At 42.3% G+C, this 15,651-nt stretch overlaps 1 protein-coding gene across 3 annotated transcripts in view; it reads right to left on the bottom strand.

Moving 5' to 3' along the window:
* Positions 1 to 2,855: 2,855 nt before the first annotated feature.
* The window catches only part of RETREG1 (reticulophagy regulator 1), a 105,087-nt gene continuing 92,291 nt past the window's right edge, over positions 2,856 to 15,651 (bottom strand). For all 3 annotated transcript variants that reach the window (XM_037529499.2, XM_037529500.2, XM_037529502.2), the window contains 6 exons: positions 9,314 to 9,440; positions 7,177 to 7,261; positions 6,682 to 6,819; positions 5,910 to 5,974; positions 5,547 to 5,673; positions 2,856 to 3,410 (listed from right to left, as the gene is read on the bottom strand). In XM_037529499.2, coding sequence (XP_037385396.2) covers positions 2,914 to 3,410; positions 5,547 to 5,673; positions 5,910 to 5,974; positions 6,682 to 6,819; positions 7,177 to 7,261; positions 9,314 to 9,440 — 1,039 coding nt within the window. In that variant the 3' untranslated portion in view covers positions 2,856 to 2,913. The remainder of the gene's footprint in view (positions 3,411 to 5,546; positions 5,674 to 5,909; positions 5,975 to 6,681; positions 6,820 to 7,176; positions 7,262 to 9,313; positions 9,441 to 15,651) is intronic.

The following is a 15,651-nucleotide window of genomic DNA, read 5'->3' as shown; positions in this document are numbered from 1 at the left end:
AGTGCTACCAAGTCCCAGCCAGGGAGCTGACCCACATGGCACAGCAGACCTCTCCTGTCTCACCTGCTGCTCCCCTCAGCAGAGTATTTCAGTAGATTCGCCTGTTCTGCTCCCCACTCTGTCTCTGCTGAATCCTCACACTCCCCCTGCCACACACACCCCTCTGGCCTACACCTCAGCTCTTGAATACATAAATAAATCTTAAAAAAAAACAAAAAACAGAAAAGAGATATGTTTAAATCATTTTCTTAAATGTAGACATCTCACCTGAAAGCAGCCGTATGCCAGCGTTTGCCACTTTTTGAAAAGGAGGAGTTGCACTTACATCAAATGCTGGAAATGCCTAGATATGTTAAAGATATTTGTCAGCTGCAATATCTTCTTTTCTTAATATTCTACTAGATGAGGGAGGGGGCAATTTTTTAAAATTCACTTTTGAAGGTTTTATAGAAAAAAGCAAAGATGTTTCAGAATAAGAAGATAAAATGCTTTTAAGCCTGGATTGTTAAGTTTGAACTTCTGGAGCCCTTCCTTTTTGTTTCAAGTCAAAATTTATAAGCAATATATGCTAGTTTCCATTGTATGGTTTTCCTTAGCCATTTCTAGTAAGTGCAAAACATTTCCCTACAAATCCTCTATTTAAAAAAGATTGTTGTATCACATTCTGATGACTGCACAAATTGTCAAGGTTAAAGGACATGCAACAGTCGCCACTGTACTGGATTTCTTTTTTTTTGTTACTATACCTTAAAACCAGATCTAAAAAGGTTCATGTAAATCAGAATTACACATATCCGCCCCTCCAAAGAAAAACTATACACATACATACACAGAGAGAAAGAAACCCTCAACATCCCTGTTGGTTGGAATTGAGTGCCAGTGTTGCTTTGTGTAAATTCATAATCACATGTGGAACATTGTCATGTACATGTTATGTTTCTCTGTCCATAGAGCTGGTGTGTCACCTCTATAGTGCTGGTAACATTCTTCTACCCTGTGAAACTCTCCAGCCCAAGACCCTTGTAGCATTTATAGCAACATTTGATTCTAGCTTTACTGTTCATACCATCAGCCCTTTATCTTTTTGTAAGCTTGTCCGGTGGCTTGAATGATGATATTGAAAAGACCTTTAGACTTATTGAATCTATGGCCAAGAATGCTTTTTTGGATGAAGAAACAGACACGTGGAGAAAAAAAAACCAAGTCCCAGTAAAAACTACTTTATAAATATGTGACTGTATTTTTCTTCATGTCCAGAAACTATAATTGAATAGAATTCAGGTATATTCCTCCAAAACCCACAACTTCAAAGATCTAACACCAAGTTTTCATTTGTACCAAAATGGGCAAGATAATGAAGGCACAGGCTCACTTTGTATCAATAAAGGACATCAAACACAGTCATGAGGCACTAATGACATGAAAGCTAAGTCAATCACAAAAAGCAAGTGTCCAAAGTCCAGTAACTTCTCTCCCTTTAACATTTGGCAAAATTCAGTCTAGATACTTTAATACCTCAGAAAGAAAAAATAAATAATAGATGCTATGTTAAAATATCAGATTCCCTATGATTAGTCACTAGAAATATAAGAAAAGAGATAAAATGAAGGGAGAGGAGCAAATATTTATATCCTTGGATTATCCTTCCTTTCTGAGGGTCTCAGATGTCCGTGTGCATCTGCAGAAATGCCAGCTGTACCTGAAGATTAAAGAGATTGCTGGTAGTGGCCGACATGGTCCCTCAACACTATTAAAAGTTTGTGTCACAAAAACAAAATCAGCTTGTTTTCTGCTTTCATCCTCTTAAAAATCTACAAATTTGGTTAAAGGTGATCTAAAAATTTAAAGGAAAAATATATTCTAGTTTTCCAAGAAGAAACAGATTACATATTCAGACTTCAAGGGCAAATAAATACATTTTAAAGCCAAGCAAGTGCCTCCGCTGTAGGAATTTCTACAGAGTATGAAACAGAGTCATTGTTTCTCTGCTGCCGATGACACACAGCATAGCACACGGTGGGAACTAGTTTCACAATTTTAAGAGACTTTCTCCATGACATCATAAGAAAGATGAGAGTTCGACCGGTCTGGGCGAGCAGAAAAAATCTGCACTCACGACATCCCTACTACAAATACAGGACAATTAATTGAACAACAAGCACGACTCAATCTCTGTTAATGTCATAACCACCCTCTAAGTGATATATAATGACTTGCTTTCTATGGGTTAATAGCACCCATAGCAAGATTAGGGCTGGCCGTGGATGGAGCATGCCATTTACAACAAGCCTGAGTCAATGACTGCAGGAATACATGGACATGGACCAGCCTATTTAAAGTAGTTAAATATATTTTTATGTTTTTTCTTAGGAAGTTAATCTTGATAGCATTTCCCAAGTCCTTCAACTAAGGACACCTCGATCATGTTGCCTTTTGACATCAGAAAGTACCCCAAATTCTTGTCTCTAAGTGTTAGGAACAAAGGAGTTGGTATGACATGTATTCACAAGTAATTGTCAGTATTTCAGGGAGTTACAAGGAACTGTCTTTTTTGCATGCTTGAAAAATATATTTTAAGGAAAAATTAAAGGATACTTATAGGAGGATCTCAATAAGTTGATGTTTTTTTTTTTTGATTTAAAAACAACTCCTAATATTCATCTCTGACATCACAGCATGTATGCATAGATATATAAAGTTCACTTCCATGCTAGTTACATAAAAACTGTCAGCAAAATAACAATCTATAATGTCACTCGATGTGTGCAATTAATTCACTGCAGTAGGGGAAATAAGAACCCCCCCTCCCAAATCTAAAGTAATCAGCAAAGCTCACAGTTCAAAACTTTTTTTTGCTTGTTTGAAATTTTTTGGTAGTTTATCTGTGCTCTGTTGTACAAGTCAACTCCCAGACTAATGGCCGCCTCCCAACAGATTTGAAAGGAAGCCTGAAGACTTCTTACTTTGCTGTGCTTCCGCCTCCTGGTCTGCTGAAAGTCCCAATTCACTCTCAATTTGGTCAAGCTCTGACTGGTCAAGTAGTTCAAAGTCATCACCTTCTTCAGTGTCTGTGTCCTCTCCCGGACTGGGGGCAGCGCGAGAAAGCATTGGCTGCACACCCTCTAACTGGTCTCTGACAGCAGCCGCCACTGCAGCCGTGATCACCTCCCCAGCCAGGCTGCTCACCAAGTGAGCTGCTTGGTCACTGCTCAGAGGAAGGGTAAGACCAGCAGCCTGCGGCCTTTCTTTGCCGGGTCTGACACTGCTCTCCAGCTGTTCCTTTTTTCGCTTGAGCGTGGCGGGCAAGCCAAGGCTTAATTCATCTTCATCATTGGTTCCTGTGCCATTTTCTAGAGATGGAAGATCTGAAAGGTCTTGAGAGAAAACTTCCTCACCAGGTCGGTCGAGATCTGTGAAATGTGCAACAGAAGGTCATGTGTAAGCTCCCTAATTAGGCTGAAATGAAAGAGTGGTCTAGACCTGATTTGAATCTGAATGTAAAGGACAACCTTGACATTCTTGAGCCTTCTGTGTCAACTTCAATCGACTTACCCATATATTAGACCCCTCCCAAACTGGTGAGGCTCTCTCCACCAGGACACAAATACAAATCCCCCTCCACCAACATCTTCAGCTTTCTTTTTAAATTCAGTAGTGTTGTTGTTTTTTATTTAATATTGTTACTTAAAGATCAAGCCTTCTCGGGCCTCCCCTGGTGGCGCAGTAGTTGGGCGCTGGGCTGCGAGGCTGCCCGCAACCTCTGCAGCGCCGGTTGTGCCCTGGCCTCCGGCGAGGGTCCCACCAAAAAAAAAAAAAAAAATCAAGATTTCTCGCTTTAGCCGGAGGTTTTAATTAAAATGTTTACCTTATTTCGCTGAGCATGATCCCTTCCAGCGCATGCTCAGCGAAATAAGCCAAAAAGAAAAAGAAAAATACCGGATGGTCTCACTCATAGCAGGAATCTAGAAAACTTAAATAAGGGACCAGGAAAATGAATAACTATAAGAAAGTGAAAATCAAAAAACAAAAAACTATGAACCAGAGACACTTTTTTGGGGGGTGGTGGGCGGGAGGGGAGGGATTGGGGTCAGAATGGGGGGGTTGCAATTGTATGGGGAATATAAAAATAAAATTATTTTTAAAAAAATTTAAAGAATACTGATATTATTATTAAAAAAAATTAAAAATACTGATATTATTATTAAAAAAATAATAATAAAATAAAATGTTTACCTTAAACAAACACTTGCTGCTGGGGAGACAATCAACTTAAGTCAATGTAAATGTGCATGACCACAAAATTAAATATTTCAAATGGAGGTACGCATCAGTTCTGGGATAGCAGTGGAAAGTATGATTGGATTTTAGTGTTTTTCATCCATGGAGTAGCTGTGACTTGTTTGTTTAAAGCAGTAAATAAGAAGCTACTACTCCTCCCATTCCATGTTCAACCCAACATTCATGCATTTGGCTGTCCATAAACACAGCTGCAATGGACTGTACCCTTTTCCTCAAACTCTTGTCCAAATATATACAGAAACACTTGAAGATTTGGGGCACCTGAAAGCAATGTCGGGTTTGTAGACAATGAAATATTGTTTCACTTTTCAGAGAAAAAATGTTCAGTAATAGGTCAGCAGTTCAGTTGTTATACTAAATATTTTCGATGAACAGTTAAAACCAGACTGAAATTTTGATAGGCAAAGAAAACTCTTGAAACAGTGATGTGAAATCTTCAACTTATTAACGAAAAGTCTTCAGCATAGGTGGGAGTGTGTTACTCCATAAATAGAGCTGAAATGGACTGTACCCTTTTCAAACTCTTGTCCTAGAGTTTTTTATGGAGTTTGTTATATGAATGAGATTGGAAACTGAAGAACCAAGCGAGGGTTGTTGTTTGAGTAAGCCTCAGTGATGGTCTTCTAACGCACTTTAAAGATAAGGAAAGTGAGGTCCATAGTTCCTTCAAGGTCACACAGTTAGCCAATGACCAACACAAGACTGTACTCAGGTGTCCCAATATCCAAACCCATCTCCTTTCAAGCCTCCCTCCTTCCTCTAGAAACAGAAAGCATGTTCTTGTTTGTAAAACAGTGTACTCATAACCCTCCATTATGATCTGCTCATGTTTTCAGTATGTGACTGAAAGACCTGACATGACCAATGTAACCAGCAAAAGCTAAGCTCCTGTACTGCTGTTCCCCAGCACCTTCACTCACCAATCTACTTGTATCCAATGAACTTCAATAAAACAGTCAGTGAAATTCCTTTGTATGGTCTTGACAAACCGCAGATGACAGGGGTCCCTAGGGATAGCCTATGAGCAGTGGCTGTGTCGTCTAGGACTGTATAAGGACACCATGTTATTCTCACCATGATAAAATGGTCTGATGATGCTTCTCAGAATTCATCTGACTGATAAGCAAGGCATGATTGTATAGCTATGCCACGTTTTGTTGACCCATGCAGCAGGTGACAAAAGTTAATTATACGTGCATGCATTCACCAGAATAAAATATACAGAGCATCTAGAAATGGGCGCTTACCCTCAGAAGTGTCTGTCTGTGGCGTGTATCCTTCTGAAAGGTTGAAGGTCCCGTTGTCAGTCCAGGAGACCTCGGATACATCCGTGTCGGACACAGACAGCTCCTTGGCAGCAACAGTGAGGCTGATCTGTATTAAGGTAAATGTCAGAGGCACTGTTTAAACTTCGGCAGGAAACATTTTTGAAAAATTCATACAAATACCAAAAATGTCAAAATGAAAAAGATGAATATTTTCTTTTCAAAACTGTTCAAATCACTTATACACAACAGATGTCCACTGGGGAAAAACTATGATTTTCATGCATGTAAATAAATTTACAGTCAAAACACACCAGAACAAATTGGAAACAAAACAAAAACTACCTTAGGACAAAGAGCTGAAAAGTCTAATTCACTGTCATCTTTGTGGCTTTTTTCTTTATCTGCTTCTGTGGAGGAAAAGAAAATTAGAAGCTTTCAGTTTCCTGGTCTATTTAGACATGATGTACTTTCATCTCTACCCCATGATTTCTCATAGTCTTCACTGCCTACATATACTATAGTTAGATGCCTGCACATAACAAGTCGCACATATTTGCAGGTATTTGATTTCCAAAGGAAAGAGCCCTAAGAGCAGCGGTTCAGACAGTGTGGCCTCACACCAGCAGCATCAACAGAACTGGGAACTTTTTCAGAAACGCAAATGATCGGGCCCTACCCTCGACCTAGAGAATCCAAAGTGCTGCGGTAGATCCAGAAAAGCTATGCTTTAATAAGGCATTCACACAATTCTGAAGCTTTGCTAGAGTCTGAGCACTAATAAGGTCAAGTCTAAAGAAGGAAAATAATCACAATGGCTGTTCCTTCAATCCCCTCTTAAAACAATTTTTAAAAAATAAATCAAATTAGCAAAGACAGAAAGGTTGAACCCTTTACTCCCTTCACTGACAATTTGGACTAAAATGTCACAATTTATTATACGCTTAAGAAAAATAATATCTAAATACAAAAAGGCTATGTTCTTTGGGGGAATTGTCTTCTGTAATAACATTTAGTAAAAGGCTAAGAGCACCTGAAAAGTAGTAACAATGATTTCGTAATACGTAACCTGCTGATATTGCATGCATTGGAGTCTAGAATCCAAACATTTACCTACCAGATCGCGCACGCTTCTTCTGATTAATATAATCTCCGATCCCAAAATCTAGTTTCAACAAAACTGACTTGATTTTGCTGTATATCTTTTGTCCAATTTCATTACACTTAAAGAGCGGACACAAAAATGCACACAGTACTGAAAAATACAGAAGAGAATACAGGTAAGACGACCTTTCTTTGGAAAGGCTACATCTTCATAGTTCACAAAAATATTTCATTTCTTTTACTGACAAGTAGAAGGTATTTTTCCTCAGGAAGATGCCTCTGTGAATTAAGTTCTAAATTTCTATTCTTTCCCCTGTAGCAAAAACATTCGCTTACTTGCCTGTACATGCAAGCACACGCACACAACTTAGCCATTTTCAAAGATAGCAATTATATCAAATTTCTCCCTTCCATCCTTTTATCTCAAAAACTTACATAAAGATACATGCTTTCCATAAAATAGTCCTGAATTAAAACCTTTACTTAGTTGTTCAATGTCATTACTTACGTAGAAGATAGCTGAGTATAACCCCAGGAATGTAACTTCCCAAAATGGTGAAAAATGTGCACACACTGCAGACCAGGAGACAAAACTAGAAAGAGAAATAACATGTTGTAGTTATGTAACACCAGGACACACAAGGGCACAGGTGCATACAAAAAGTGCCTATATACAATCTAAACTATTCTTTTACACTTAGGTCTGACAAAGACGGCTGTACTCAACCAGACTTAGTTCACACTACCATTTAGTACCAATCATTTGCAGTTTCCAGAAGCTAACTTCTGGCACCAACTCTCCCATTAATCATGCCTGTGGCCATGTTAGTGCCACAAGCAAGAGAACTGAGTAATAGGTCCACAGAAACTTCTTTTACTGAAGATCACTCACTGAAAATACACAACTGATAACTCAATCTGCAAGTTCTAACTTCTACAGGCCCCACTGAAATACACCAACACAGCAAAATTAGAGGCACAGACATAAAAAGAACTGATGAGCTGCTGGGATATATTTACAAACCATTAGTACCCTCCTTTCTAATTATACCCATATCTCAAACTGACCCCACTTCCGAGTCACCATCTGCAAATGAAATGAAGTTTCAATAATGAGGTGTGATTTTTCTTCTGTCAATTATGACCCATACATCTTGGTTGCTTTAAGACATTTAAATCTCAAGACAGAAAAATTCCTCTCCTAAGTCCTTCATTTATTTCCCACACTGTCTTGAAATTAAAGCAAAAAATCATTTATCTTTAAAGTCTGGTATTAAACAAACAAATGTTATCGTTAAATTCTGGTATTAAACTGAAAGAAAATTTATTAAGTGAATTTCAAAGACACATGTGCAAGAGGTACATCACTAAGAGCAATAGTAAGAGGATCTGAAATTCAGATGAACTTTGACTTTTTGTCCTTTGGTACAAGGTTATTTAACTGGACAAGAGGAGAGTAGATGAGCACATAGAACAAAGGTCAGTCATTTCTGAAACAGGAAGGTATGGAATTCTACTAGTAAAATGGAAGTGGAAACACCATGAGGTGGAAAGAAGAAATAAATTTGTAAAAGCATTTCTATATCCAGAATTCAGTTCTACAAAAGAATTCCATCTTATCCACTAAATTTGTAGCTTCATCTTAATTTCATTGACTTGAGGTACATTCAATTGACTTGGGGTAATGAACCCAAAGCAGATGCTTTAAGTTTTAAAACTTTCTGAAGAAGTGCTTGATCATTTCAGTAAAATAGGCATGAAAAATGTTAGCTTTCCGCCCCACCATATGGATTCACTACATCTATTCTAAAAACCATCTTCGGTAATTAAAATAATATCCATCTACTGCCACTTTACTATGCTCATTATGTACCCAAGTATAGCTCTATTATTTAATACCATGAAATTAGGGCTTTCCTTTACATGGCACAAGGAGAGGGGTATTCCTGGGCCCTCCCTGCCAACTGCAGGTGGACACTGTAGACAGCATTAGAGTCTGCTAAGGCCTCAGCGCTCACCCCTGCTATCCAGGTCACAGTAGAAAATGCCTCTATACCTGCTGTGACTCTTCATGGGTTTTCATCTCATCAACTAAATACTCCATAAATGCTGCCAAAGATTTTCTTTCTTAAATAAAATCTCTAATTTTCAGATTGAGAGGCTCAACTACATCTAAAAGTGCCCTCAAGGATTATGTGTCCATGTCACCTCCCTGTGACTTCAAAACCAGGATAAATACTATAAATGGAAATTCTAAGAATATTTTTTCCTCCTTGGCCTCCTTGCTGAGAAGACCAATCACCATCCATTTTAGTTAATGAGCAAGATAAATATGAAAAAAATAGAAGAAAAATTACAGCCGTTGAGTGTCAGAGGACATGAAATACAGAGAAACCAAAAGTACAAAAGGCCACATAATCTTCAAAACAAACAAACAAAAAAAGGATAATATAGAACACCATCTAATTTCAAAATATGAGACTGAAGATTTTCTAGGGCTAACACACTAAGCATTTCTTTCTGAAACTCGCTTCTATGACACGTGCTTTTATGATAACATTTATTATCTTGATAAATTTGTTTGTTTCCAAGTTTATTGCACATTTTAAAGAACAGTCATTATTCTCCTATACTGGAAAACTTGCCTTGCCGGGGCTCTGCTGTTTAAAATGAGACATTTCTTGGAGAAATACACTGAAATTCATCCATGATTCTGCAATACAGTGGCTGAGCCTGGGTCTTTCCTCTGGTTTGGAATTGATCACTTCCCAGCTAAAGAGAGAAAGAGAAAACAAACAAAAAAAAATGTTCATTGAACTTTTGGATAATTCAACATTTGATGCTCCAGAAAAAATTAATTGAGCGCTTACTGTAGACTACACTTCCCTGTAAAAGGCCTATGAATTCAGGTGAGCAAGCCACATACCCAACTAGCGAAAACTCACATGCAGAGAGAGGAGAGGCAGGCAAAGTAACTGGCTACACAATTACCCAATGACAACAAAGGAAAATCTGAGGAAGAGGTGGGAACTTTGGGACATCAGAAGGCTTGGGAGAATTCCAGATTGAACAATGTGCAACATAAGCAGAATGAGAACGTGCTAACGGCACTGTTTCATGGAGCCCCAGGTGTGGTTGCAAAGTGAGCCAGAAGAATGACATTGTGGATAGCTGGTGTGAGGCCCAGTTCATACAGGGTCTTGCAGGTTTTGTTATACAGATGTTTTCAAGTTTCAGGATCAGGAAGTGTTGTGTAACCACCAGGGGCCGGGTCATTGTTGATTTGGGTAGATGGAAAGAGATTTGAGACTTCAGTAACTAACATGCCTTTAATGCTGAATCAGGGGACCAGACACAGTCAGACCAGTAGGCAGGCAGGTAGGCAGGCAGGCAGGCAGGCAGCAACTGAACCCCCAGCCCCTGCAATTCTTCCCTTTAACTCTTGCACCTCGGCCCAGGTGTCTGTATCATAGGTGTGTGGGCCCCGTGCTCGCACTCCAAGTACTTTTGCAACACATTATCACATGTGGGCACTGAAACTTGGGAGGAAAGCCCTCAGGTGGCGGCCATAGAGGCTGGTGGTGGGCAATTGAAAGAACCTGAGTAACCATTTTCCCTACAGGAAGCCATGGTAATTTTAAGGAAGCTTGGAACTGATCTTTATTCAACAAGGCACTTTCAATATATGCCATGATTGGTCCACTCAATAGAAAACTGATCAACTCAACAGGTCCTTGTAATACCTTGTGTTTTTCAAGATCACCTTTTGCCAAAGGTCCCCACGTGACACATGGACCAGGCAGCATGCTTTGTCACTGCCCTCATTTCCCCAGAGGAACCCCAAATGAGCTAAAGACTAAAGACAATGACTCCAGGAAGGAATAATCCATCCTTGACTAATTCTAACTAGGCCGCTGTAGTCCGAACACATGTTAAAAGCAAGCATCAAAAGATAAAATTGATTTTAAGTAATTAAATTTAAAAATTCAAATTTAAAAAATGTCATTTGTAGGACTACAAAGTGATGAATTGTTATGAACCAAATAACTCAGACCATCAAACTAAAATCTGGATGATATTATTTTAATTTCATTACCTATTTTTTCTCTAAAAATCTACTTATTTAAAGACCATGCTTAAATCTTACAGGAGACAAATTGGTCTTTGTACGGTTTAGTAAGAACAAATTCAAATGGCACTGGCCACCGTTCCAGAGTGAAGTATATTTTATTTCCCACTAGGGGGAGACAGAAGACTAAGAAATGGGACATTCCTCTGCGCCTTTAAAATAGATTGTAAATTTTGTAACTGAACACGAGCTGACAGCCTGTCTCTGTGTTTCGTCCAAAATGTCTTTGAGCACCAGAAAAAATAATGTTGAAACGAATGAATCTTGTCAGAGAACACATACCCCCTCTCCGCCTCACTACCTTTCTTTCATCCCCATAAAATGGGCCTTCAATGCTGTTAACTCTCCATGACCAGCTCCGGGGATTTGGAGACATCTAAGGGGCGATCCCAACCAGAGAAAGCTGACATGTGGGCGTGAAACAATGACACACTCGTTAAGCACGAAAACCACCTTTTTAGAACGAGGAGTAACACTGGGGGAAATAATTCAAAAACTAAGTGGAATGAGATAGCTAGGAGACCTGTTGTAAGAGTCTTCATTCTGGTGCATTTTACAGAATAGTCCATCTTTCTGCATACATGCTGGAATTCAGAAGCCCAAGAGTGTGTTTGTAACGGAAAGTTATTTGTCAAAAGAACCAAGTTGATTTTTGGATATATCAAGATTCTCCCGTCATCTATTCCCTGTCATTTATTCCTTTAGATGTGAGATAATTGCTAATAAGAGACAGGCATGTTGCAGTGGAAGGACAGAAGGGTCTGTTGCAGGGAGGGGTGTATGGGGGGGTGGGAAGGTAGGGGGGACCCAGCAGGGTGTGAGTGCCGGGGGGTGCTGTCGGGACAGGCTCTGGTGGGAGTCCATCCCCTTTGGGCCTTAACTTGGCTTCACTTTGGTGTCTGGCATTTACAACACAAAAACAAGCACTTCATCTTCCAGTGTGAGCAAGGAAGCGCTGGCTGTTTTCAATTGTGAAGTAGAAATAAAGGGTTAGTTACAGGAAAAGATGACTAAGGCGGGAATGGACCCAGTGCGGGTTTTCTGATCCCATGCAGACTGGGTAAAGGAGGAATCAGAGTCCTCCGTGGCTTTTGCAGGTCTTTTATTGGGGTTCACCAGGCATATGGCAGGCAGGAGTGCTGGGGGGCCGGGAGGCTAGCAGGCCTCCCAGCCCCCAGCAAGTCTCCACTCTATCTGGGCTCTCCGACCTTCTCTCACATTCTCTCTGCTCTTCTCATGGCTCTGCTTCCCTCTCGGCTTCTGCTGGCGTTCCCGTGACGCCGCCCTTAAAAGCCCAATCGAATCCCATCTACCTCTGCCCACACCCTACTCCAGGAGCCCGCCATCAGGCATGCATTCAGGACCGTGGGGTTCCGGCATCTATCCTGATGGCGGGAGGGCAGAAAAGTCTGATACCTTTTACCTTACCCTACAATGACACAGAAATTAGTGCGTGTAGGGTAAAGAAAATGTCAGGCTTTTCTGCCCTCCCGCCATCAGGATAGATGATGGATCCTTGTCCTGAATGCATGCCTGATGGCGGGCACCTGGAGTAGGGTGTGGGCATAGGTAGATGGAATTCACCTGGGCTAAGACTGTGCTTTTTAAGGGCGGCGTCACGGAGACACCAGCAGCAGCAGTAGAAGCCGAAGCCAAAAGAGAAGCCGAAAGAGAAGCCAAGAAGCAGCAGAACGAACGCTAGAGAGCCCAGATAGAGTGAAGACTCGCTGGGGGATGCGAGGCCTGCCAGCCTCCCGGCCCCCCAGCACCCTTGCCTGCCATATGCCTGGTGAACCCCAATAAAAAACCTGCAAAACTACTGAGGACTCTGACTCCTCCTTTACCCGGTCTGCATGGGATCAGGAAACCCCTTGTGCCCTGTCCTGCCTTTACAGTGCGACACAGCCTTCCTTAGGGGACAATTTCTAGTGTCATGGAAGGACCAAAGCGGGTGAAGAAGTCGAGGCAGGGCAGCTGGTGGACACTGGCATGGAGGGGGCTAGAGGCGCGAGGGCTGACAGCTCAGGTCCAGCGCTGGGCGTGATGCTGTCGACCTGTGATCTCCTCGCTGCACCCTCACGGCCACCCTGTGACTCTCTGTCCCCCCTCAGGTGAGGGAGCAGAGACATCCACCCTCGCGCCAGGTCACAGAACACACCCTGGAGTGGGGGGATGGAAGTGAGCAGGTTCACAGCCCAAGTGCGAGCCAGGAAGGGCCGTCCCCAGGGGATCACCCCACACCCAGGCCGAGCCGGGAGGACAGCGGAGCAGTGACGTGGAGGACCGTCTCGAATGCCAGGCTGCAGAAACAGAGACCTCCCAAGAGCAGCCTGGCTCCAGGTGAAGCGAAGGGGCCTCCGTCACCACTTCCTCTCACTCCTTCAGCTGTTTCCCAGCTAGACCCACAAGTGGCCCCACGTCCAGTGCCGCCCTCAGCAGGGAGCTCGCCCGGCCCGCGGGCAGGCGGATGCAGGCCCTACTGTCACCCCTGAGTCCTGAGGCTCATGGGGAAGTGCGGAGGCCGCAGTGACATCAACGAATAAAAGACCTTCCCGTGAGAGAGAAACGAGCCCCGTGTTTGGTTTTCCTGGGCAACCTCAACCCATGAGAACATTTTCAGATACTGTTATCTCTGCTCTTTCACACACACCCACACCCCACACATACCCACACCCACACGTGCACACCCCACTGTAGGGTAAATGAAAAAATTGCCAGGCTCTTCCGCCTTCCCGCCATTAGCAGTAATGACGGATCCGTGCGGGCCTGCAGGCCTGCCTGATGGCGGCACCTGGGCTGAGACTGGCTTACAAGGGCGGCGTCACGGGGACGCCAGCAGAACCGGAGTAGAAGAGAAGGGAGAGCAGAACCAGCAGAGGCCACGAGAGAACGCCAGAGAGCCCAGAAAGAGTGAAGATTCGCCAGGCCTGGGAGGCCTGCCAGCCTCTTGGCTGCCCTCCACCCCCCGCACCCCTGCCTTGTAAAAGCTCAATAAAAGCCTGAAAAGACATCGAGGGCTGCAGGACTCTCCTTCACCCGTCTGCCCAGATCACAGAGAACCTGCTCTGTGCCTTCCTGGCACCACACCCAACACATAACACATACACACACCCCCACACTCACCCCACACACACCACATACACCACACACACACCCCTGTCTGGTCACTTTAGTTTCCACCTTCCCAAGAACTCACACTGCAATCATCCTTTCCAAAGCTGTTAATAATTCTGCCACAATGAGGGGGAAAAAGCACAATGGACTCTAAGGCTACCAAAAAGGGGTATGTGTGGGGTGGGGGTCTGATGGACAATTACTGGGGTTTGGGTGGTGGGTAGAGTGAAATAAACATTTGTGGAGGTGTAAACCTATACCCCAAAGATATATAATGTGAGGTAAATCAACATTACCTCAATAAATATAAAATAATTCTGCCATCCCACCTCCAGATAATACACATTATTCCACATTATTTGGGCTCATTTTTAATCTATAGGAAGTGGATATAGAAGTCAAGCAGTGTATATGGTGCCAAGATCCCACACTGACAAGCTTTCTTAAAGGGGGGTTTGTTATCCCCTCCGTTGTCACCTAGCAACTGGGACAAGCAGCTGCTTCAACCATCACACCTATAAATACGTGTGGCCTGGGCCGCCAGCCTTTCATTCTCGGCTGCTGACTAATGGTCCCGTGCTCTGCTGGTAGGGGACATCTAGTGTTAAATCCTGTCGAATTTTTCTTAGAAAGGTCAGTCAGTGTCCAGTTACAGATTTTAACATTTCTTAGTGCGATGTGTTAGAATTTGTTTTTAATCCGATGGCTACGTACTAGGTTCCTCGGTGAGTGAGTGTGTGAGTGTGTGCAGGCAGAGGAACAAAATCAAAACCGGCATATGTTTCTCTGTACAAACACTCACAGAATTAGAAGCATGACAAGGCAAATAAGATGTGTCAACTGGAGGATTAAATAAGCAAACACAAGATTAAGAAATTACATAGCACTCAACTTGAAACCTTCACTTTCTTAAACCAATTAGCCATGTGAGCTGCTCCCAGGGACCGGGAGGCGCCACCTGAGTGCCAGCTTGTTCTCCCCTGAGAGGCAGAGCCCCACCTTGTTGGGGGAACTAGGTGTTTTGTCTTGGACTCTCTTCTTCTAGACTAAACTTCAAATGAACAGTGAAACTGTTCCTTTCTCCCATCTCAATCTCTGCATCACCACGTCCCCATGGCTTAGATCATCAATGATGCAACCCATGGAAAAAATTTTGGAAGGCTGCACTAAACTTCTATCAAGGTCCTTCTAGGTCACTCTAGTTTCTATGACCAGATGCCAGTTAGAAATCATTTTTAGTATTTTCAACTTGAACTACTTTAACAACTGTACTTTCATAAGCCCAGGGCATGAACAATTTAAATTCCAGGACCAGCTCAGAACAAGCACCCACTTGAGACAAGCAGGAGATTAAACACTCTTTCATTTGTGAATGCCGAGATTTGCTTCCGTCACTATCACTGGGGGAAGACGAGGCTCCCACTTTATCCCTGAAGGACAGATAACATCTGAGAGCCAAGAAACTTTCTATTTGGGACCCACAATTTCCAGTGAAATCTAATCCAGGCTTTACTGTGGTTGCAATCAAAAGTGAATGCTCTCTCCCTACTTTGCTCACCTTTGGCCTAGTTATATAAGTAACTTCAACTTTAAATTTTTTATTGCAGTTACCTTGATTTATGCTCTAGGAGCCTAGATGTACATATTTAGAGATACATGTCACCACACTACAACCACCGAAGCATCCATAATCCTCCACCATGGTCCACTGGGCCCCTAACCCCTTTGCTCCACACTCCC

Source organism: Talpa occidentalis, unplaced genomic scaffold, assembly GCF_014898055.3.
Source record: "Talpa occidentalis isolate TD23 unplaced genomic scaffold, MPIMG_talOcc4v2.1 talOcc4.6, whole genome shotgun sequence".
Classification (NCBI taxonomy): domain Eukaryota; kingdom Metazoa; phylum Chordata; class Mammalia; order Eulipotyphla; family Talpidae; genus Talpa; species Talpa occidentalis.
The sequence above is the reverse complement of the archived record's forward strand: the minus strand, read 5'-3'. Positions and strand labels throughout refer to the sequence as shown.